This window comes from Petaurus breviceps, unplaced genomic scaffold, assembly GCF_028583685.1.
Source record: "Petaurus breviceps papuanus isolate PSGF00001 unplaced genomic scaffold, PetGlider_PUasm1.0 156, whole genome shotgun sequence".
Lineage (NCBI taxonomy): Eukaryota > Metazoa > Chordata > Mammalia > Diprotodontia > Petauridae > Petaurus > Petaurus breviceps.
In genome coordinates this window covers 13456252-13479641 of record NW_027185720.1, presented here as the reverse complement: position 1 = coordinate 13479641, position 23390 = coordinate 13456252, and the positions used below count along the sequence as shown (strand labels likewise).

At 50.1% G+C, this 23390-nt stretch overlaps 2 protein-coding genes across 4 annotated transcripts in view; one reads left to right on the top strand and one right to left on the bottom strand.

Annotated features, from left to right (window-relative positions):
- LGALS2 (galectin 2) overlaps positions 1–10593 on the top strand; it is a 42676-nt gene extending 32083 nt beyond the window's left edge. The window contains exons 1-4 of one of the 2 annotated variants that reach the window (XM_069082104.1): positions 2002–2103; positions 5256–5338; positions 8964–9123; positions 10368–10593. In XM_069082104.1, the coding sequence (XP_068938205.1) occupies positions 2095–2103; positions 5256–5338; positions 8964–9123; positions 10368–10514 (399 nt within the window). In that variant the 5' untranslated portion in view covers positions 2002–2094 and the 3' untranslated portion in view covers positions 10515–10593. Of the gene's footprint in view, positions 1–2001; positions 2104–5255; positions 5339–8963; positions 9124–10367 lie in introns of those variants that run through there. The other variant, XM_069082103.1, reaches the window with a different exon arrangement.
- A 946-nt stretch (positions 10594–11539) lies between these two features.
- On the bottom strand, positions 11540–23025 carry CDC42EP1 (CDC42 effector protein 1). Of its 2 annotated transcripts, none has more exons than XM_069082101.1 (3): positions 22721–23025; positions 17375–18227; positions 11540–13258 (listed from the first exon to the last, which is right to left on the bottom strand). In XM_069082101.1, the coding sequence occupies exons 2-3, from the start codon at positions 17835–17837 to the stop codon at positions 12603–12605; spliced, it is 1119 nt and encodes a 372-aa protein (XP_068938202.1). In that variant the 5' UTR covers positions 17838–18227; positions 22721–23025; the 3' UTR covers positions 11540–12602. The 2 variants fall into 2 exon arrangements, with proteins under 2 accessions (XP_068938202.1, XP_068938203.1); XM_069082102.1 differs by lacking the exon at positions 22721–23025 and adding an exon at positions 21475–21557.
- Between the last annotated feature and the right edge of the window lie 365 nt (positions 23026–23390).

Here is a 23390-nt window from a genome sequence, read left to right as displayed (position 1 = left end):
AAAAAAAAAAGCCTATACAGCATCTTACAAGAAATTATCAAGGAAAACTGCTGTTATATCCTAGAACCAGAGGGGAAAATGGTCACTGAAGGAATCCACTGATCACCTCCTGAAAAAGATCCCAAAAAGAAAATGCCAAGAAATGTTGTAGCAAAATTCCAAAACCATCAGATCAAGGAGAAAATACTACAAGCATTCAGAAAGAAACAATTCAAATATCAAGGAGCCACAATCTGGATTACACAGGATTTAGCAGCTTCTACATTAAAGGATTGGGGGGCTTGGAATACAATATTTTGGAAGACAAAGGAGCTTGGATTACAACCAAGGATCAACTATCCAGTAAAATTAAGCATAATCTTTCAGGAGAGGAGATGAATATTCAGTGAAATAGGGGACTTCCAAGCCTTCCTGGTGAAAATACCAGAGCTGAACAGAAAATTTGATCTTCAAATACAAGATTTAAGAGGAGCATAAAAAGATAAACAAGAAAGAAAAAAATGGTATTCAATACGGTTAAACTGTTCCCAACATGGGAAGATGATACTTTGTGACTCTTAAGAACTATTTCTCTATTAAGGCAATTAGAAGAAGCATACTTAGACAAAGTGTGTGGATATAAGTTGACTTTGATGTGATGATAAAAAAAGTTAAGCGGTGAAGAAAAGGATTTTACTGGGAGGATAGGAAAGGGGGAGGCAGAATGGTGTAAATTATATCACATGAAGAGACGTGAAAAGGCCTATTGCAGTAGAGGGAAAGAAGGGCGAGCGTGAGCATTGTTTGAACCTTACTCTCATCAGATTTGGCTCAAAGAGGGAATCATATACACATTCAGTTGGAGAGAAAAATCTGTCTTACCCTATAGGGAAGTAGGAAAGGGGAAGAAAAGGGAGGTAGGGGGGCTGATAGGAGGGAGGGCAGATTGGGGGAGGTGGTTGTCAGAAGCTACGCACTGGTGAGGTAGGACAGGATGATAGGAGAGAGAAGAGTATAAAAAGGGGGGGAAATAAGATGAAAGGAAATAGACAGTAATCATAACTGTGAATATGAATGGGATGAACTCTCCCATAAAATGAAAGTGGATAGCAGAATGGATTAAAAACCAGAGTCCTACAATATGTTGTTTACAAAGAAACAAATTTAAAGCAGAGAGACACACACAGTAAATGTAAAAGGCTGGAGTAGAATATATTATGCTTCTGCTGAAGTAAAAAAAAAAAAAGCAGGGGTAGCAATCCTGACCTCAGACAAAGTGAAAGCAAAAATAGATCTACTTAAAAGAGACAAGGAAGGAAACTACATCTTGCTAAAAAGTACTATAGACAACAAAGTAATATCAATGCTAAACATATGCACCAAATGGTATAGCATCCAAATTCTTAGAGAAGTTAAATGAGTTGTAAAACTATACTAGTGGGGGGGGGTCTCCCTCTCCCCCTCTTCCCCTCTCAGAACTAAATAGATCTAACTACAAAATAAATAAGAAATTAAGAAGGTGAGTAGAATTTTAGAGAAGTTAGATATGCTAGACTTTTGGAGAAAATTGAATGGGGATAGAAAGGAATATACCTTTTTCTCAGTGGTATGTAACACCTACATAAAAATTGACCATGGTTTAGGGCATAAAAACCTCACAATCAAATGCAGAAATACAGAAATATTAAATGCATCCTTTTCAGATCATGATGCAATAAAAAAATACATGTGACAAAAGGTCATGGAAAGATTAAAAATTAATTGGAAACTAAATAATTGAATCCTACAGAAGTGGGCAAATGCCCAAAGTGTTAGTTCTAGGGCTGACAGGCAGATGGGGGGCAGCAGGTTCCTGCCCAGGGTCATGGTTGAAGAAAGAGGCATAGATAATGTGTTTGTTCTTTAGGAGAGGAAGATGGGAAGCAGAGATACTCCAGCAAAGCTCAGACTTCTTGGGCAAAGTGCCCTGGTTTGTAGCCTTCCCAGAGTTAATGTATAACTTTCTAGCTGGACAGTGGGGAACTATAAGCTCCTTGCTGCTTCTGGGGCTCAGAGAAGATCTCCCCAAGTTGCTGCAAACAGCGTCCACCAGTCACTACTTGATCTATAAGAAAGATGTCAGAGGTAACCTCAAATCTTGGGTGGGGAGGGCTCTCTCTCACTCTTTCTCTGTCTTATTTATCTATCTTCTTTTCGGTCTCCCTATCCTTCTCCTGCCCTGCCAATTCCAGGTGTATGAGGTCATGGAAAGGAGTCTGGATTAGGCACCAGGACACCTGGGTGCCAGTCCAAGTCTTTTCCCAATGTCACCTGTGTAGAGGACAAGTCACAAAACTTTTGTGGGCTACCCACCTGCCTAGCCTATCTTTAAGAAAGGGTTGTGAGGGTCCAATGGAAAAGGGGGTGAGAAGGTGGCCCTTATCCTAGAGGGCCATCTATTGAAAGCTGGAAGGGGTCACTGAGTCCAACCCCCTCCTCCCCATTTTACAGATGAGGCCCAGAGAGGGGAAAGCAATTTACCCAAGGGACTAAATAGCAATTAGGATTCTTCAAGCTCAGATCCTGACTCTGGCTACAGGGTCTTTGCCATTAGACCCTTCTGCTTTATGCCTTTGCAGAAAATGCCGACCCCTTCATTCCTGGAACACACTCCTTCTCCATCCCTGCTTCTTACAATGCTCAACTTCTTTCAAAGCTCAGTTTAAACACTATCTTCCACATATGCCTTTTCTGATCCCCCCGCTCAACTGCTAATGCCTCCCATCAGTCATGGTTGTTTAGTCGTTTTCAGTCATATCAGACTCTTCATGACCCCATTTGGGGTTTTCTTGGCAAAAATGCTGGAAGGAAGTTGCCATTTCCTTCTCCAGGTCATTTTATAGATGAGGAGACTGAGGCAAACAGGGTGAAGTGACTTGCCCAGGGTCACACAGCTAGTAAATGTCAGTAATTTCCTTGCACCTCCTTTGTGTAAAAGTTTGGACATAACTGTATGTGTACCTGTTTCCTCTGATAGAATATAAGCTCCCTGAGGGCAGGGACTGTTAAATTTTTATTTTGTATCCCTAGTGCCTTTGTATAGCTAAGTGTTAAATTCTCATCATTAGTTGATTCTGTTCTTACTAATTTCCCTGCTTTTGGTTCCTCAAATTGCCATTGGATAAGTCTGTTGAGACCTTACCTGGGAACTGTAGGCCCCTCCAATCTCTACTTCAATCGTAGGCACAATTCTGTAGACTCTGGTCTCTTCCATCTCTTCGGTTTCTCTCTCTCTCTCTGTCACTGTCTCTGTCTCTCTCTCCTTCCCTCCTTTGTCTCTGTCTCTCTGTCTGTCTCTGTTTCTGTCTCTGTCTCCCTCCCTCCTCTGTCTCTGTCTCTCTCTGTTTCTGTCTCTCTGTCTGTCTCTGTTTCTGTCTCTGTCTCTCTCCCTCCATCCTTTGTCTCTGTCTCTCTCTGTTTCTGTCTCTGTCTCTCTCTGTCTCTGCTTTGTCTCTGTCTGTCTGTCTGTCTGTCTCTCAACAGAGGAGACTCACAAGATCATGGATGTAGACCCAGAAGGATCCCTTGAGGTCATTTAGGCCACTCCCATTTACAAATAAGAAAACTGAGGCAGGAGAGGGTGGCTTGCCTGAGGTAGGAGGTGGAAGCAGTAGGCTTCATACCCAAGACCTCAGACTCCAGATTCCTTTCTGTTGTGACTGTCCTGTGCCAGGATATTAAGGAAGTGATGAACAGTCCCTGCCAAGCTGGCATGTCTGTGTACCTTCAGTGCCGGGCACAGAGTCAGTCATTTTCATGGTGGGCTTTAATGGAAACAGCGACCACCCCCTCCTGCCATCCGATCTTCTTCCCTCTTGTCACAGTGCCTGAAATCCCACCATCAGTGCCTCCTTTCTCTGCCCTCCCTTGCTTTCTCATTTAAAGTCTAAAGGCCCAGAGGAGGAGGCATGGGGGAGTTCCCAGCACCCTAGAGAGTCTGGCTCTAGAAGGTGATCCTAACAGTTGTTTGCTGTGCTGCTTTAATCAGTTCCATGCTGTGCTCATTGTCCCAGGCTCAGTGGTTGGCACTGTGGCTCACTTATGCATCCTCACAGTAGCTACATGCAGGGTGTGGGGCCTGGAGTGAGACACCTCATTTTTCTGAACCTCAGTTTTCTCATCTCCAAAGTGAAAGGTTGGGACTAGAAGGTCTCTGCCAAGTACCCTCCCAGCTTGATTCAAAGCAACAAGCATTTATTAAGCACCTACTGTATACCATGTAGTGGTATATAGGGGTGTATGGAGTCATCAGGCACCAGCAGCCCCTCTGGTGGGAGGGCTGCTCATCCATCCCCTTTGGTGGTCATCTTCTTCCAACTATCACCCGTGGCTCCAAGAAGCTGGAGCGTTCGAGACCAAATTCTAGTAAATCATTTTGGTGAAAAGGCTAGTAACGGACAGGCCTCAAGCCCATCAGTAAGTTGGGGGGATGTCTACATTAAGCATGGACAGACTTCCCTGGCTGAATGGGCGGCTGAGAATAATTTGTTCCAATGGGACATGAAGGTGGCTGAAGCAAGCAGGGCAGAGCGCTTAGAGTTGAGTCAGACATCAAAGACACCAAGGGCACCCGCTGCATCCTGGGCCATCACCAGACATCCAGACTTTTGTCCTGCTGCTGGACTTTGATGACTTTGGAGAAGAGAGTGAGGCTGACGACTTTATACAGCTCTGTCTCACTTAAATCTAATTCATGACAAGTTAAGTCATGACACCCAAGACATCATGGATCGTTTTTGAAAATGAATGACTAGTAACAACTGGGACACAGCTCCTGCCCTCAGGGAGCTCCCAGTCAAATGAGGGGAGACAACAAGCCAACAAGATGTAGACAGGGGAAATCAGAAGTAATCGACAGAGAAGGCAGTGGCAGTGAGGAGATGGGGAAAGGCTTTTTAATGCATGCTGACTAGCTAGTATGAATGTTATTATATGCATTTTATGGATGAGGAAAACCAAGATTCAGAGGATTAAGGGCTGCCCCAGGTTACCCAGCTAGAAAATGTCTGAATGGGGAGATCCATTCTCTCACCACTGGCATCCAGCAAGGTCTTTGGGGGTGAACGTGGAGAAGAGAGCAAAGAAAGGAGAGGAGAGAAAGAGATGGCTGAAAGCAAGCCTGGTATGACCGGCCCTGGGAGTCTTCCTCTGCCCTCTGAGATTGGGGGGACCAGGAAGGAGCAACAGGGGGAAGGTAAGGATGTGAGATCACTGCAAGTCTCTCCTCTTTTGTGCAGAACCAAATGGAGATCCACCACATGGAACTGAAGATGGGGAGGACACTGAGGCTGAAGGGGAAAATTGATGATGATGCAACTTGGTAAATCTGGGGTTTGGGGGGGCTGACTGTCCTGGGGAGCTGGGGATTATCAGGAGATTATCTGAGGGCATGCCTGAACCCCTGCCAAAGAAAGTCCTCAGTTTGGGTGGGTAACAGAATCATGGCATGTCATAGAATGTTAGGCTCATGCTAGAACTTTAAGCGACAAAAGAGAATGTTTGACCTCAGATGCCACATATCAGAGAAGGGTAAAGTCTCAGAATAGAGTGTTATTTTCTGTTTTCTCTGCAAAGGAGGTGAAAATTACAAGAATGATAACTAGCACCATGTTTATACCCAAGATAAGTCAGGAAGCACCCAACTGCCCTTGGCGAGTTCTGGTCACCTGGCCCAGGTGAATTTCCTCTTTGGAAGAAATGGAACATGGGCTTATGGGGCCACTGTCAGAGAGGTTGGAAAGGTCATGGGAAACAGGAAAGGGATTAGAAGACCTGAGGAGGACAAAGCTTGTCCTGATTTTCAAAAAAAGGGAAGAGAACAGAGTTTGCAAACTCTAGGCCAGTTGAGCCTGACTTGGCTACCTGGGAAAATCCTAGAAGAGATCATTAAAGGGATGGTTGGCAAACATTTAGAAAGGGAGGTGGTGACTACAAAGAGCCAGCAGGAGTAGGGGTAGGGTTTACTGGGAATAGGTCATGCCAGACTCAGCTCATTGTCTTTTTGTTAAAAAAATTTGGTGGAATGCTATGGATATTGCTTACTGTTTGGTCATTTCAGTGATGTCCCACTCTCCATGACCCCATATGGGATTTTCTTGGCAAAGTTACTGGAGCAGTTGGCTATGCTTTGCCTCATCAGACTTCCTCAGGAGAATTCTGGCAGTTCTGAGAACCATAGTTTAAGAAGGACATTGATCATGTTTAATATGATTGTACATGCAGGGCCTATATCAGATTGCATGCTGTCTTGGGGGAATGGAGAGGGGAGAGAGGAGGGAAAATCGAGAACTCAAAATCTTATAAAAGTGAATGTTGAAAATCAAAAATAAATTAATTTTTAAAAAAGAAATAAAAGGGAGGCAACCCTTGTTTCTCTAAAGCAAATGACAACATGCTTGGTTCAGATAGAAAAAGAGTGAAGAAACAATTTTAAAATTAAAAAGGAGAGTTTAAAAAAAAGAAGGACATTGATCAGCTATAGAGTGTCCAGAGGAAGTACCCAGGCGATCCATCTAGTGTTTAACCGGGAGAAGACGACGGAGGGGATGTGATACCGTGTTTCCCCAATAATAAGACCTATCCTGAAAATAAGCCCTCCCCTTACTGTGTAAGATTCCTCTAAAATAAGCCCTCCCCCGAAAATAAGCCCTATTGAGATTGCTACTGTAGTGAAGGTGATCCCCTGCACTACATGCTACATTACGGTACCCTCTGTATGCACCATCTCCCCCCCTTTGTGAAACTCACGCCGCGCTCCGAGCTGCATCCAATCAGAGCTGCAGCAGTGAGTGCGTCATCCTGTTCTTCCCCAGTGATTTGCTTATTGAATAAAGGTACATTTTTTTGTTCACATTTACCTGTTTATTAAAATTGCTGTCAATGTTCATTAAAATAAGCCCTCCCTTGAAAATAAGCCCTCTGGTGTTTTTCTGTCCAAAAAAAATAATAAGACAGTGTCTTATTATCGGGGAAACACGGTAGCTGTCTTCAATAAGGGCTAGCATTTCTGTAGCACTTTAAGGTTTGTGAAGTATTTTACAGATATTCTCATTTGATCCTCACAGAAGCCTTGGCAGGGAATGACTGTTATTATCCCCAGTTTCTACAGATGAGAAGCATCTAATGAGTATCTGAGACTAGATTTGAATTCAGGTCTTTCTGACCCCAGGTTGTGATGATGATTCCCAATACTCGTAACTGACCTGGGTCTTGCAGGAAGGACCAAGGGCCAGGCTTTAGGGGACAAGCTGGTCAAAGGCCTGGGAGAGGGACTGCTGTGAGTGAGGACAGCAAGAAGGCAAGAGTAGACCGGTTTTAGGGTGTTTGTAGGGGAGTCATGTGTAAGACCAGAAAGGCAGGAGGGGGCCAGGTGGAAAGGAGCTTCAGTTCCACTGAGAGATTTCTATATTTGATCCTCAAAGTAATCAAGGGTCACTGAAGGCTGAGTAGGTTAATGGCCAGGTCCAGCTTGGGTTTTAGGGAAAGCACATTGGCTGCTGGGTGGAGGACAGTTTGGAGAAGTGTGAGGTAAGGCAGAGCAGCCAACTGGAAGATGATGAGAATAGTTGGGGTAGAAGTAATGAGGGCCTGGTTATGGGAGAGATTAAGATCTGGTAACAGTGGATATGGGAGGTAAGCACCAATGAGTCCTCAAGGCTTGCACCAAGGCAATGAGCCTGAGGAATGGCAGGATGGTGGTGCCACTGGCCATAACAGCAAAGCTGAGGAGAGGATATATATTCTGTACGTTTGTGTGCATGTTTTTTTTTCCCCTGGGAGAGTGTGACCTCCTTGAGGGCATCAGTCTTGGTGGCTTCAGCTTCTGGCACAGTGGCCCTTCAGGAAGGTTTGTGGGATTGACCTGGTTGACCCAGTATCCTCTGACCCTCACTGTACATCAGAGTGGTCATTGCTTTATCTCTCCCCAAAGGAAAAAAAACCCCAAATTTTAGCTAATTAATCTAGAGCCCTTGAAGGTAGTGCAGTAAGTGGAGCTGGCCTCCAAGGTCTAGGTTCAAGTCCCATCTCTGAGGATACTTACTGACTGTGTGACCTTGGGTAAATCACTTCCCTTAGTGCCTGAGGTGATTCCCTAAGACTACAAGTTGTAGGAGATATGCCCAGTCTGCATCGGTAGAAAGACTATCTTCACCTGGAGTTTCCTTTGTCAGAGAAATCACAGGTCCCTTTAAGGTTTAGGAAATGCTTTCCATATACCAACCCTGGCAGGTAGGGAGACATGGAAACAGAGACTCAGAGGTTAAGGAATTTGTCCAAGGTCACTCTGTGAGCAAGCATTTATGTCTCATCAGGGCAGGTCCAAAGTGCTGTCCCCCACTGTGCCTCTCGGCATGGGCTGTGTAGAGAGACTCCTGATGTTGGTGATGCCTACCCATCCAGATTCACACTAAACTCTGACTTTCCCCCATCTCTACCATCAGCTACAGGAGGAGCTAATATGGTTTGCAAAGTCCATGGACTTTCCATTTTGGGTTGTTAGTAAAAGATGAATCTTTCCAGGATTCCCCTCCTTTGCCAAACACCATTGAGTTCTCTTAAGTCAGAGAAAGCTTCTCGTCAGTGCCAAGCCTTCTCAGGGACATTTGAAGTCAGAAGACCTGAGTTCAAATCTCACCTTTGCACAGCTTTAGGAAAGCTGCTTAACCTCTCTGGACCTCAGTTTCTTCCTCTGTAAATTCAGGTAGTTGTATTAGATTCCTTTGATGTCTCTGCCCATGCTAAACCTGTAATCCTATGACTTTAGATGAGTTGCCTCCTCTCTCTGGGCCTCAGTTTCCTAATATGTAAAATGAATTGCTGTCACTGGGCCTTCAAGGCCCCTCTACGCTTTGGCCCTCTGGGATGACTTGAGGGCTAATCACTTCTCTCATCCCATTCTCATGGAGCAGACTGATCACTCATTCCCAGACCTTTTACCTTGGCAGGTTCTCTATTAATCTGGGCAGTGGTCCCGGAAATCTGGCATTGCATTTCAACCCCCGATTTGAGGAGAATGTCATTGTCTGCAACTCCCAAAATGGTGGCAGCTGGGAGAAGGAGCATCGGGATGATCACATGTGCTTCAGACCAGGGATGGAGATAAAGGTGAGAACATGCAATGGGGCTGGGGGCATGTCACAGGTGGAGGAGGAAAGACAGGGTTGGTTAATGCTAAGAGCTGTGGCTCTGGGAGCAAGAGGGGCTTGGCTTCCAATCCCACCCCTGACACTGGCTGGGTGACCTTGGGTATTTCACTTTGGAATCAGTTTTCTCCTTTGTAAAACAGAGAGGATAATGCCCCTGGAGCAGGGTGACTAGGGGGAGTCCAATACATTGAGTGAAACCTTTGATTGTTAACAAGCCCTGATGCTGATAAGATAGTCCGAGATGAAGGGCAGGAGAGTCAGGCTTCAAAGGACAGTGTGGAAAGAGCCCAAGATTTGGTCCTTGGGAGACTCCATCACGTGTTGCTGTGTGACCTTGGGCAGATGGGTTAATTCCCTTATCAATAAAATGAGGGAATTGGATTAGATACTTGGACCTTTTGTTTCCCTGGACAGAATGTCAGCTCTCTGAGGGCAGGGATGACCCCCAGCACGAGGTCAACATAGACTAAGTGCTTGTGGATTGAGGGGAGACTACTTTGTAAACCCAAAGGGGCCCATGGAATTTTGAGCTATTAGGATTCTAGTCCTTAAATCTGGAAGGGACCTTGGACATGGCTGCCCACTCCCCTCATTTTACAGGTGAGAGAACTGAGGCCCAGAGAGGGAAAGGGACCTCCCCGATGTCACACAGCCAGTTAGGGCAGAGCTGAGGTTGCTGCCTGGGTCATCCCAGTAGATCCATGCTGCCTCTGTACTTCAGTCATGCCTGGCTCTTCATGAGCCCATTGGAGGTTTTCTTGGCAAAGATACTGGAGTGGTTTGCCATTTCCTTCCCCAGCTCATTTTACAGATGAGGAAATTGAGGCAAACCGGGTAAAGTGACTTGCCCAGGGTCACACAGCTAGTAAATGTCTGAGGCCAGATTTGAACTCAGGAACTCCTCTATTATTTAGGAGGAAATAGCTACTGTCTCATCTCCCAGACCCCACCCCTACCTGCCAGTCCTAACAGGTGCTGTGGGTAATACGGTAGAGATAACATAGGTTCTGGAGTTGGAGAATGTTTGACTTTACTCTCTGTCTCATTGGACAAATCACTTGGCCTCAGTTTTCCCATGTGAAAATAAATGGATCGGACACAGCCAGTCTCCTTCTAGACTTAGAATTCACTGATAGTCTTTGGCTTGATTGGGATTCTTGGATGACTCCCCTTGGCCTTCTCTCCCTTGTCCCTCCTCTACAGCTGACCGTGACCTTTGAGGAGGATGAATTCCAGGTGAAGCTTCCTGATGGTCACCAGGTGAAATTCCCCAACCGAGGGAGATACAGCCACCTGCCTTACTGCTGCGTGAAGGGGGGGATCCGCCTCACCTCCTTCAAGCTGGAGTGAGGGGCAAGGGCGCTGGGCCTGGGCAGCTCCCCCCTTCGTTAAGCCCCAATAAACGCCTCTCTCCTGCATCTTCTCAACACCCAGGCTTTGGTGTTTCCTGGGGCTCTGACACAAGCCCCACCACAGGTGGAAGTTGGCTGGGTTCCTCTCTTCTGCCTCTTCTCCATCGCCTGCACCATGACAGACAGTAATGGGCACCAAGAGAGGCCCTAGGACAGGGGATGTCAGAGCTTCGAGCTGAGTGTTTAAATAGGAATGTCTGGGGTGGGAGGGTTCTTAGAACAGGGGATGTCAGAGCTGGGGGCTGGGCATTAGAACAGAAATGTCAGGGCTAGGGGCCTTAGAATTCCTACCTAGAATGACAAAGCTCTCAGAGATCTTAGAGTGGGCAGGTCTAGTAGGACCCTTCGAACTCGAGCACAGGTACAGAAGGGTGAAGTACTCAGGTCTGGAACCAGGACTAGAACCCAGACTGTGCCTCTCAGGCCTCCAATGCTCTGATGAGGGGGCCAGGGGGAAAGGGAGAAAATCGAGTGAGGCCCATTTCTAGCTGGGGGAAGTCCCCCATCTCGAGTCACTTCATCACCTTTCTGGGCCTCAGTTTCCCCCTTTGTAAAAAAGCCTCTTCCTCCTCCCAGGATTATTGTGCTTTGTGAGCTGCTGCGGTTTCTGGCAGCACCCTGTGCCAGGCACCTGGGGGTGTTTTAAGCCCCATGTTCCAGGAAAGGGAGATAAGGCTTGTTCCCCGTCTCCTGAGCACAGGCACGCACCTGCACCTTTATCGGCCAGGACATTCCTGCCTTGTTATTCATTACCAATCTGTCCCCCTGCCCCCACGCCCACAGCTAGGGAGGTCTGGGAAGCCTTTTCTCATGGGGAGCCAGCACCTGGAGGCCCTTGCCCCTTAGCCCCTGACATCCATAGAAGTGAAGGATGGCTATCCCACCATTTTCTGGGAGGGAGCTGGGCTCTGTCCAGACCCTAGGGTAGCTGGTGGAGAGGGAGACAGACAAGAACAGAGACAGTTTCTCAGCATCATCTGGAGGGATGAGTTTGTATAAAAGAAATATCAAACAAAAAAACAACCCTCCTCTTTTCATCAGGCTGGACAGAGAGATCTCTGGATGGCCAGAAGGCCAAGGCCAGGCATTCCTCCTGGCTGAGGTCATGGTGACCTTTGGTTATGGCTTTTAGAAGTTTTTAGTCTGGAAAAGATGGGTGTGGGTGGCGGTGTTGGAAGGAGAGGGTCCCTTATCCCTGGGTCAGGGGCAAGGGCTGGGAAACCATACTTCATTCCCCAACAGGGAGCCCTAATGGGAAGGCAGGAGGCACCCCAAGATGAGGGAGGCCCCCCCCACCACAGCCTGGAATGGACCCCCTGCGGGTTGGCCAACAAAGTAGTGGTAGTGAAGACAATGGGCCCCTGTGCTGTCCCCCCCTCCCTCCTCTCCCCTAGTCACAAAGGCTCCACTGTATGGTCCGGGCAAGGCTGTGGGTGTGGCATTGGGGGAAGCTGGGCATCTGGTGCCCAAGGCTGGAGGGGATCAGAGAAGGCTGTCAGGCCCTCTGGGTTGACTGTCCCCAGAACAAATTGGTCTCAGCTGTTTCTCTTTCAGCCCCCACCTACCTAGCCCTGTTTAGGAAGCCTCATCTGACCATGGAAGGGAGAGGAGGGTGTGGGGGCAAGCCTGCCCTGCTCCCCTGACCACTCTTTGAAGGATATGGGTATAGGGGTGTGGGTGGGAATGGAGTGGGCAGGGAGAGAGATTCCTGCCAAATTTCTGGAAGTACCAGAGGCCGCTTCCCCCACACTCCAGATTCTGGTTTGGCCTAGGGAAGATGAGGTGGTGGGACAGAGCCTGGGGGCCAGGGGGGGGGAGGGGAATTTAGAGCAATGCCATTTCCTTTCTTGTCCCTTCCCATGCCCTCCATTTCCTTCCAGCTCCTGGCTTTTCCTATTGGGTGAGGCAGATTGCTCCCCTCCACCCTAATCCTCTGCTCTCCCAGCTGGGGTAAGGAGAAGGAACTTCATTGGAGGTCCTGATGCTGGGCTGGGGTTCTCATCCTCTGGCCCCAGCAGGCCTACACTCACATATTCACCTCGTCATCCTCATCAGCAAACTGGAATGCCATTGCCTGAACTGTGCTGGGAACTGGGACCCTCATGGGCTCCTTCTCTGAGCTGCTCCTCGCCCAGCAAGGGGAGACCCCCTGTCCCTCGTCCTGGCTCTCCCACGAGGCCCGGCTCTGGGGCAGTACTCCAGCTAGCTCTTGCCGGGCTGTTACCTCGCTATAGTGGGGCCTGGGGCCCCAGCTGCCCACCCAGTGTCCCCTGGCTGGGTTCAGACTGGCGGGTGCTCTCCGCTTGTCAGGCTGGAGGCTGCCCGGCTTCTCTCCAATGGGGCTCTTTGACACTGAGACCCCATTGGGACAGTGTCCCTGAGGTCGGGGCTCTGGGGCTGGGGGCTGGGGCTCTGTGGTCTGGGCTGGGTCTGGCTCTTTCCCAGGCACCTCCGACAGGCTCATGGCACTGAGGAGCTCGCTGAGGAGGGAGGGACCCAGGTCTAGGCGGAAGGAGAGCATGGAATCAGAGCGATGCAGCTTGGGCTCTGAATCGGAGCGATGCAGGTCGGGCTCCGAGTCCGATCGAGGCAGTTCAGACTCTGAAGGATAGGAGCTGTCCTTGTCCAGGGGCCTCTCAGTGGGCAAAAGGCGGGGGATGGTGCAGAATCCTGAATCCAGACCTGGAAGGGAGAGAGGAGACAGGCTCCGAGTGAGCTCCAGGGGCTGGCCCTGGCTGGCCGGGCACCCTAAGCCAAGCCCTCCTCCACATGTCTGCTGCCCCCTTCACCAATTAGAGTCTGGGCACCTGGGAGCACTCTTCTGCCAGTGCCTGACACACAGTCAGGGCAGGAGAAATGCTCTTCTGTTCACATGTATGGCTCATGGATTCAGGGGGGGAAGGACTCTCTGAGGCCATCTGGAGAGGCTGAGGGGACCTGGGCTCAGTCTTAGAGGTCAGATTGAGAAACCGAGGCCCAGAGATGAAAATGACTTGTCCAAGGCTATACAACAGGGTGTGGAAGCATATTTCCAAAATCATGTTTGTCATTGAGTTGTGTCTGGCCCTACATGACTTTGTTCATGGGGCTTTTCTTGGTAAAGACAGTGGAGTGACTTACCATATCTTTTTCCAGTATATCCCCATTTTATAGATGAGGAACTGAGGCAAATGAGAGTAAAGTGACTTGCCCAGGGTCACATAGCTAGAAAGTATCTGAGGCCCAATTTGAACTCAGATCTTCCCCATTCCAGGCCCAGCGCTTTATCTCACCACCTAGATGCCCCATTAAGAAATAATAAACAACGCTCTTCTCTAAAGCTCTTTCCAGACTTGGAAAAGCGTCTAGGGAAGGTGGTAGGTAGGTCAGGACACAGGAACAAAGAGGTCCTCTCCTTAAAGGGATTAAGATCGATAACCCAATTTAACTCATAATCTTGCTTACCAGGCCCTGAAGTGATTCCTCATTGGCCCATTTTAGGGCAATCGCTCCTTTTCCTGGCCAGAAGAAGTGACAGGCTGGCTAGTGCCTATCTTTCTCCCCTAGTCAGTGGAAGGCCAAAGGTCCCTTTGTTTAACCCCCAGTGGGAGGAGGGCTGGCAATGGCTCTCGGCTGCTTGATAACCCAAGCTGAATTTTAACATTTTGTTGCCTTAAAAAAAAAGAACAAGATCCCTTTGCCTTGTTCAAGATTCCCATAAATATTACCTGAAATCTTGGGGCAGTCATGTTGGATGGGCATGGGGGAAGATGAGCTCTCTCTAAGCTAAATGTGGTTTGGCTAGAGAATAATGTCAACATAATCCGGGTCCCCAAAAGCTCAGAGCACCTCTAGGGTAAGCCCTCATTTTTACAGGGGACCTGCCCAAGATCACAGAAAATAGCAAACTGCAAAGGCAGGGCAGGACCTGAACCCAGGAACTCAGCTTCCACCTTCCACTGAGCCTGTAGGGTAAGAGGGACACAATGGTCATAATCCCTTGGGCTTTTCAGCCTCCACTGAAGCCCCCTCCCTGACAGGCAAAGCCCCTGTCCTTTTGGCCTTGCCAGGAGAGCTGGAGCCCAGCCAGCCATGGATGCCAGAAAGGCCAGAGGCCTGGTCAGCATCCCCAGAGCAGGGGTCTCTTTAGCTGTCTGGGCAGAGCATTGAGAGCTTTGTGTCTGACCTGCATGGGTGGTAGAAATACCCACTCAGAGTGGAAACAGGGCTGGGCCAGGAGTCATGTGAAAGCCCATGTTTGAATGAATGAAAAAGCATTTTAGGAAGGACTCGCTGTGTGGGCAGGACCCCAAGCTTCTACCTTCTAGGTGTCTGACCTGGGACCTTTCTGAGGCTCAGTCTGTCCATCCATTAAAATGGGGATACTTCCTACCTCAGAATGTAGCTGGGGAGAAAGCTCTTTGTGAACCTCAAAAGATCAGACATTTGGGTCTCTTTTCATCATTTATATCAGTGAATTCAGAGTTCTATAGAAATGAGTCAACTGACATTAAGGGCCTACTATGTGCCAGATGGGGCAGCTGGATGGTGCCACAGGGCATGGTACTCTAGGCCTGGAGTCCAGAAGATCTGAGTTCAAATCCAGTCTCACACTCTAGCTGTGTGACCCTGGGCAAGCCACTTCACCCTGTTGGCCTGTCTCCTCATCTGTAAAATGAGCTGAAGAAGGAAATGGCAAACCACTCTAGAAGGGTCACTAAGAGTTGGACATGACCAATGAGTGTGCCAGGCAGGACACACACAGGCAAGACAATTCCTGCCCTCAAGGAGCTCCTAGTCCTGAAGATAATCACAGAGGGAATGTACTGGCATTCAGGGACCTCAGGAAAACTCTCTTGCAGAAGGTGGGCCTTTAGCTGAGACTTGGGAGAAAGCCAAGGAAGCCAGGAGGGCAAGATGAGAAGGGAGATCCAGGTACAGGGCACAGCCAGAGAAAAGGCATGGAGTAAGGAGATGAAGTCCTTAATCTCATCTGATACCCCCAGTGAGGCAGATATATGGAATGTTCATTTGGAGCCATAGTTTATAAATAAAGGAACAAGGAACTAAGACTTGGTGGTTAAATAATTTAACTAAGATCACATGGATGGGAAGTAGAAAATTCAGGACTTGAACTCAGGTCCCCGTGTTCATTACTTCTTCCCACCCCCTTTTTAGGCCACAACTGTGATTTCACCAGATTCCTGGTGAGGAAATTCCCTCTTTGCTAGTGAAGTCATGCATCTCTGCTCTCCAACTTAAGAGCTTTGGAGATGGGTCCTGGGCACTAAGGGAAGTGACTTGACCAGGGTCATATAGCCAGAAAGAGTCAGAATCGGGATTTGAACCCAAAACTTTTTTCTCAAGAGGCTGATTCTCTATTTCTAAACATCAGACCCCATTTTTTTTTTTAGCAGAGATACTGGAATGGTTTGGCATTTCCTTTTCCAGCTCATTTTACAGATGAGGAAACTGTGGCAAATAGAGTGAAGTGACTTGTCCAGGGTCACACAGCTACTAAGTGTCAAAGTCTGAATTTTAACTCATGTCTTCCTTACTCCAGGAGCAGCTAGGTGTTGAAGTGGATAGAGTGCTGGGCCTGGAGTAAGGAAGATGAGTCTTTTTGAGTTCAAATGGAGGCTGGATTTGAACTTAGGACTTAACAGAGCCCAGTGCTCTATCCATTTCACCGTCTGGTTGCCAGTGTGGTTCCCAGTTAAGTCCTTTTTGCTTACAGACCAGACTGAGGATCTATGCATTCAGTATTCACTCAAATAAGTCTTCATTAAGCCCTTGCCCTCAGAGAGCTTACATCATATTATCTGGCTGAAGGTCACTCAAGGTCACCAGGACCATGCCCTACCGCCTGTTGAATTGAATCCTCCTGAGCCAACAGAGAAGCCAGAGATTGATGTCCTTGGTTAGGTCAGGCCAGCAGACCTAGATCCCAAGGTCTCTCTGCCTGGTACCTTGTGTGCCTGTGATTTACCCTAATAGTCCTCAGTTTCCTCGCCGGTAAAACGAGAGAATTGAACTAAAAATACCTTCCAGGGCCAGAGGGATGAGCCTAATTGTGATCTTTTTTTTGCCACAAGGTGGCAGCATCGCTCCATGGCCATCTCCAGGTCATGACAAGACCCTGATTCCTCAGCCCCCTTTCCCAACAATGGAAGCTGGGTTCCTTAAGCTTTGGAATCCTAAAGCTGGAAGAGCCAGGAGAAATTCCAGAAGCACGGGACTGAGGGGCAGAGAGATGCCCTGCATAGTGTGCTGGTTCTGGGAGTCAGACTGGAAGATCTGGGTTTGGATCTCCCCTCTGACACCAGTGGGGTGACCCTGGGCAGAAGTTTGTTTGTTTGAGCCTCTGTTTACTGCTCTGTAAAATGGGAATTATAATACCTGCAATATCTTATCTCCCTGGGAAGCTGGAGGGTCAAACACTTTGCAGACTTTAAAATAAGATAAAAAATGTCACTCATCATTGAGTCTGAGGCCCAGTTCAGCCTCATTTTGGAGGGGAGGAGGAAAGAGGTCCAGAAGGGAAATGATTCACTCAAGGTCACCCAGCTCGGAAAGAGCAAAGCCTGCATTTGAACCCAGGTTTTTAGTCTCCAGATCCTTTGGGTTTCTTTAGCATCACCGTCCACCCTCCCCAAAGTGGACAAGTAGCCATTAAGGCCATCTGGGGGCCAGGCACAGAGCCTCACAGAGGTGTTCTGAGAAACAATGAAAATGTGAAATGAGATATGGGGAAACTGGAGAGAGCCAGCAGGAGGCGCGGGGGAGAGGGCCTGGGGTGGGTGTCGAGAATTCACTTACCATAGCCATGGTGCCCATCCGGGGACCCCCGGGGGCTGTCCCGGAAGTTCAGCTTGCTCACCACCATGCTGTCGTAGCCTGCCTGATGGAGCTGGGGCAAGGACACAGCATTCTTGATGATGGGAGAGATGGCAGGTGGGTCAGGAGAGGAAGCTGCCGAGGAGGGGAAGCCCCGGGAAGGAGGCCCTCCCCGGCGCACCTGCTGCAGGGTCCGGAGCAGGAAGCTTCTGGGAGATCGACCGCTGCCTCGGCCCACCCCACCGTGGTTGCTGAGGAAAGAGGTATCCCCAAAGACGTCCCCACCTCGGCCGACGTGCATGGTGTGGCGGAAGTCGCCCAGGGGTGGGCTGATCATGTCTGTGGTCAGCTCAACCTTTGTCAGTCTCCTTTTCCTATGGGAGCCAGACATCCAGCCTAGTGCTGGCCCAGTTGCCTTGGGTTGTTCAATCCTCCTCATGTCCATGCTAACCTATTTCTTGGAGGGTGATGGATGGTCAAGGAGCTAGAAGTCCCTGCCCTGACCTTGGCTTTTCCCCTGCCAGGGGCTGTCCTAGAGTGTTCAGGGAAGGGAACGATCGGTCAGTCTCTGAGATGAAGGTACTGTTTTCTCTTCTTCAACCCTTTCCGGTTGCTTGGGCTTCTCTTAGGGGACAGGTGCCACTCTGGAGGGTGTGGCTCATGGGGGAGCCATGGCCTTGGAAGGACTTGGGATGGAGCTGGAGCAGGTCTGACTGGCTGGTCTAGGCCCCACTGTCTGGGAGGACAAGGGGATTAGCAGGCTAATCTACCAGCTCCCTTCTTCCGGGGGGTGGGTTGACTGGGGACAAGCTGGCCAGTTCCAGTGGGTGGAGACCTGAAGGAGAACAGGGTGAAAAGTGAAGACAAGGCTCAGAATCACCCAGTTAGAAATGGGGCTGAGAACTCATCAAGGCTGGCTCTTCCCCTTGAAACAGGTTTGCAGAAGGAAGACACTTACCCCCACTTACCTGGCCAGTGAGAACAGAGAATGACCAGGTAGGAGAACCCAGCTAAATCCCTGCTTCCTCAGTTCTTTCCAGGTCTAGAGCTATGGTCCTATGAGCTCTAGGAGCCCTGGGTAAGTCACCCATCTCTTAGAGCTTAGTTCCTATCAAATGGGAATGTTGACAGCACCTACCTCACCTTTGTTTAAAGATGTGGTGAGCTACTCTATACAGAGCACCAGAAAATATTATTCTTAAAGATCCTAAGACCATAGATTTAGGTTTAGAAGGGATCTCAGAGGTCTTCAAGTGCAATCCCCACCCCATTTTATAGAGGGGGAAACTGAGGCAGAGGGCAGGTGGATTACATGACTTAGAGTTGGAAGGGACCCTGGAAATTATCCAACACCCTCATTTTACAGAGGAGGCAACAGCCCCAGAAAACTCCAGTGATCTGCCTAAGGGTATGCAGGCAGAAGGGAGGAGTTATCTAGGCAGAACTGCACCCAGGTCCTGACTCCAAAGCCCTCTGTTCCTACTGTTGGCACACTACTTCCCATCCCCCATCTCATGGTGGATCTCCTGGAAGCCAACCAGACATCTGCTGATCATTCCTGCTCCCTCAGTCTCTGGGGTTGGAACACCTGGGACAGCTAGGTGGTGAGGTGGCTAGAGTTATGGGCCTGGGGATCAAGAAGTCTGACCTTGGATGCTTAGCAGCTGTGTGACCCTGGGCAAGCCACTCAACCTGTTTGCCTCAAATTTCTCCATCTGTAAAATGGAGATAATATACCCCCCAGGCTCATGATAAAGAGCTCAGCAAATTCAGTGAGTGCTTTATAAATATTAGCTATTAAGACCTGCCTCTGACATATTGCCTGTGTGACCTTGGGCAAGTCATTTCTCAGCATCCCCAGCAGCCTTCTAAGACTCTTCCTAAAGGTTCTGCAGTCATGTGGTTTCCCACAGGGAAGGGCCAGCTCCCCTCCTCTTCAGAAGTTCTTATGGCCTAGTGGTCAGAGAGCCTGTCTCGGAATCTGTCTGTGACATGCAGGATCAGCAACCGGGAGCCTCGCCCAGGGCTTCCAAGGCAGGTTTGAGCCCAGGTGGAGCCACTTCTCTCAGAACCTCAGTTTCCTCATCTGTCGAATGTCAGGGTTGGAGTGGGTGAGATCATAATGACCCAATCAGGCACTCCTCCCTGGGAGTTCCCTACTCAGGTGAAATCCCCCAGATTTTTTGTTTCACAGCTGCTGCAGTCCAGCTTCCTCTGAATTCCCACTTCCTGACTGAGTGATATCTTATAAAATCACCTCAAATCTTGGTGCCAATTTCTTCATCTGTAAAATGGGGATGATCAGCCCTGCCTTGCTAGGAGACCAAATGAGATCACTGATGGGAAAGTGCTTTAAGTATACACCTAAGAGGGATTATCATTCTCCCTCATTTACCCACAGGGGTGTCTCCCCTGAGAGGCAGAGGGTATAAGGGAAAAGAAATTGGACCTGGGTTCAAATCCTGCATTGGTCAGTGACTAGCCATGTGACTCTGGGCAATCTCTGAGCCTCAGTTTCCTCATCTGCAAAATGGACATGATAATCCCTGCACACATTATTATTGGGAGAAGTACTTTGTGATTCTTCGATTTGGGAGAGCAGCAGTGTGATCTTGGGTAAGTCACAACCTCCCTGAACCTTAGTTAACACAGTGCTAGGCACATAATGGGCCCTTACCCTTAGTACATGTTTGTTCAATTGTATTGAATTTATTGCTCTCTCTCTCTCTCTCTCTCTCTCTCTCTCTCTCTCTCTGCTATTTGGGGGGGGGGGGAAGGCAGGGCAATTGGGATTAAGTGACTTGCCCAAGGTCACATGGCTAGCAAAGTGTTAAGTGTCTGAGGCCCAATTTGAACTCAGGTCCTCCTGACTCCAGTGCCAGTGCTCTATTCACTTCGACACCTACTTTTTTTTTTTAAGCGATGGTGGTAGGTACAAAGAAAACCAGATATAATGATGACAATATTTTAAAAAGAAGTCCATTGGACCCAGGTTAATTTGGAACCCTGAAATGTCTTCCAGATTTAAATCCCAAGATTTAGATCTAAATCCCTAGCTAGAACCCCCGGCCTCGGCAGGGGGCGCTTTGCAGCGCTGAGGCCAGCTATGCAGAACTGGGGACTCCACGCTAGTCAGACTTGGGCAGCAGACCCACTATCGGGGTATCCAGAGTCACAGGGGTGCCATGACTGTCTTAGGTCAAAATACTCTTGGGATCCTGGGACTGAGAGTTAGAAGGGTCCTTTGGGAATCAGTGGTGCAACGCCAGCATTTTACAAAGGAAAAAAACTGAGGTTCAGAGAGGGGCAGTGATTTGTCCAAGGTCACACAGCAGCAGATACAGGGCGAAAGCCTCCACACCTTCTTTCCTTGGGCGCTGTCTCTGCTGCGTGTGGGTCAAGCTGCCGCCCGGGGCGCCACGTGTCCTTTTGGGACGCGGGCAGAGAGGTCACAGCCTGGAGGCAGTTCCAGCCCCCAGCGCTGGTCAACCAAGGCCCGAGAGCATGGTGCCAGGGTGCCAGGGAGCGCCAGGGCTCCAGAGGCGGGCTGGGGGGGGGGGGGGACGGGGAATAGGCAGCGAGAGCAGGGCTCATTCATAGCCCTCCCTCCTACACCCCCTTCCCCCCCACACTCCTATTCACACCCGCCTAATGGGCGAATCTTAGGGGGGTCTGGAGAGTCCTGGAGCGTAGGGGGTGAACGCGGATAATGGCTAACCCCGGCTTCCTTCCCTGCGCCTTTCACATTTCTGGATGTAAACCAGCAGCTGAAACCCAGAGGCAGCGCGCATAGATAGTTTCGCCTTCCTCCCCATCCTTCCATTTTCACATGGGGAAACTGAGACTCAGACGTGCTTCGCTTTTCCTAAGCGTCACAAAGTGACGATGCATCAGAGCCAGAACTCGAACCCACACCTTCTGATACCACCTCTTGATTTCTAGCCACTGCACCCTGACCCTTTGGAAGGCCCAAGACTTCTTTTCAGTTCTGCCTCAGGACACTCCCCCCCCACCCGACCCTCCACCCCATAAAATGGAAGCAGGCATTGCTTGTGCCCGGAGCGCAGAGCGCACAGACCTACATGTGGACTCACAAGGACCTCACCAACATCTGGTATTAACTCTTCAATCTCCAGCTCGGGTCGCTGCCCCTCCACTCCAGGTTCCCCAGCCTAGCAAGGACTTTCCTTTCTCTTCCCTGGCCTTCCCCTCCCTTCCTGTCGCGTCCCACCCTCTCTCTTTTCCTGTCACCTTGAGCAAAGAAGACTTTCCTCCCTCCCCCCTTCCCCCTTCCCCTCCTCCCTCCCCCAGGACGTTGTTTCCCCAGTCGTCGGTCTGGAAAAAGGGTCCACTATCCAGTGGTTTTGGGCAGGGGAGTGGTCAGGGAAGGCGGGAGGGAACCCCAAGAAGGTAGACCCCGCTGTGTGTGTTGCGGGGTGGGGTAGGTTTAGGAGTCTGGAGAAGTAGGGAGATCCCCACCTTGGGGGGGGGGGGGGGGGGGCGGGGGGGGCGCCTGCCCAAAACCTCTTGATAGTGGACCCTTTTTTCCGGGCGGGGGGGGGGGGCTAAGGGGTCTGGGGGGAGGGGGCTGCCCCCCCCGGGGGGGGGGGGGGGACTGAATGGGAGATGACCTCATCGGCTTTCCCCAAATCCTCGGGCTTGGAAAGTGCGGGCGGCTGGCCCGGACCGGGCGTCAGCGGGGAGAGCGGAGGACTAGGGAGGTCAGGGCAAGCCTCCAGGTCTGTGTCCACCCCCGCCCCAGCCTTCCTTCCCGCTTTCAGGGCCGGCGTCTAAGGCGGAGGCGGGGTGGGTGGGGGGGCGGCGGTGCGGGGGTGTAGCCAGCCACCGACTCTTAGTCCCAGGCAGAAAATCCTCGAACAGCACTTTCCTCTCCCCCTCCTTCCCACCCCCAACCCCCCCCCCCCCCCCCCCCCCCCCCCCCGCAGGGACTCCCTTTCCTGTCTGAGACGCTGGAATGAGGAGCAGGGGGTGGTAGAGACCAGGCCAGTCTCGTCCTTGTGCCCAGCCCTCCGTGGCTCCCCTTTTCTCTTCTCCCTAACGTCTGTTCTCCCTCCCCGCTAATTCACTCGCCTTTCCACCCAAAATCCTCCACCCCCAAATCCACAGCAACTCCCCCAAAGCTTTCTGCCTTTTCAAGCAGTTCCCACAAACCCCGTTCCGGGCAGAGTGCCTCCCCCCAGAGCGCCTAGCTCTGTGCTGGCCAACCTCGCCGTGCACCCCCTGCGGAGGTGTGCCCGAGGTGGTTACCAGACCCACACTTAGACGGCTGCCCCTCTTCTTTGCCCCTGTAGCGAAGTGCACGTTTACCTCTCTCCCTCTCTCTGGCTTTCTCTTGGTTTGTTTTCCCCGGCAGAGAAGGAAAAGAAACTTTGGAGCGGCGGCAGTTTCTCTCCCTCCCCAACGAGTCTCAGCCGCCCTGCCCCCGGGCACTCCAGGCAGATGCAGGCAGGATTGGGGGTGGGGTGGGGCAAGTGGGGCGGGGGATACTAAAAGCTCCTTCCTCCCTGGCTGGTTGGACTGCCCGGATCCAGCGGCGGTGCCCTGCCCTCCCGGGTCCGTCTGTCCGTCTGTCCCGGTCAGTCTCAGGGCCACCCGGAGCTCTGCCTTTCAAGCCAGAGGGGAGGGAGGGAAGGAGGGAGCAAGAAGGAAAGGGGGAGGGGGACGTGGAGGGCGGGGCGGGATCTCAGCCGCTAGTGGCCAATGCCCTCCGAGGAACGAAGACAGCAAGAATTTGCTTGGGCCGTCCGGGGGAGGGGAATTCAGGCCTTTACTCTCGGTCCGTCCCCTCCTTTCTCCAAACACACATACAAACACGCTTCTTTTTCCGCTAACGATCATCTTTTTCTGGGCCTCAGTTTCCTCATCTTGTAAAATAGCCAGGGAGGTTGGACCCGATGGCCTCTAATGTCTATTCCTACTCGAGAAATATAATCGTCTGATCCTGTGGGACAGAGTTAGTGGCCGGGCGGCAGCAATT

Coding starts and splice junctions, on each gene's coding strand:
- CDC42EP1 (XM_069082101.1), bottom strand. CDS start 17,837: ATGGACATGAGGAGGATTGAACAACCCAAGGCAACTGGGCCAGCACTA. Junction 13,259..17,374: donor GGATGGGCACCATGGCTATG/GTAAGTGAATTC, acceptor TCTCCCTTCCAG/GTCTGGATTCAGGATTCTGC.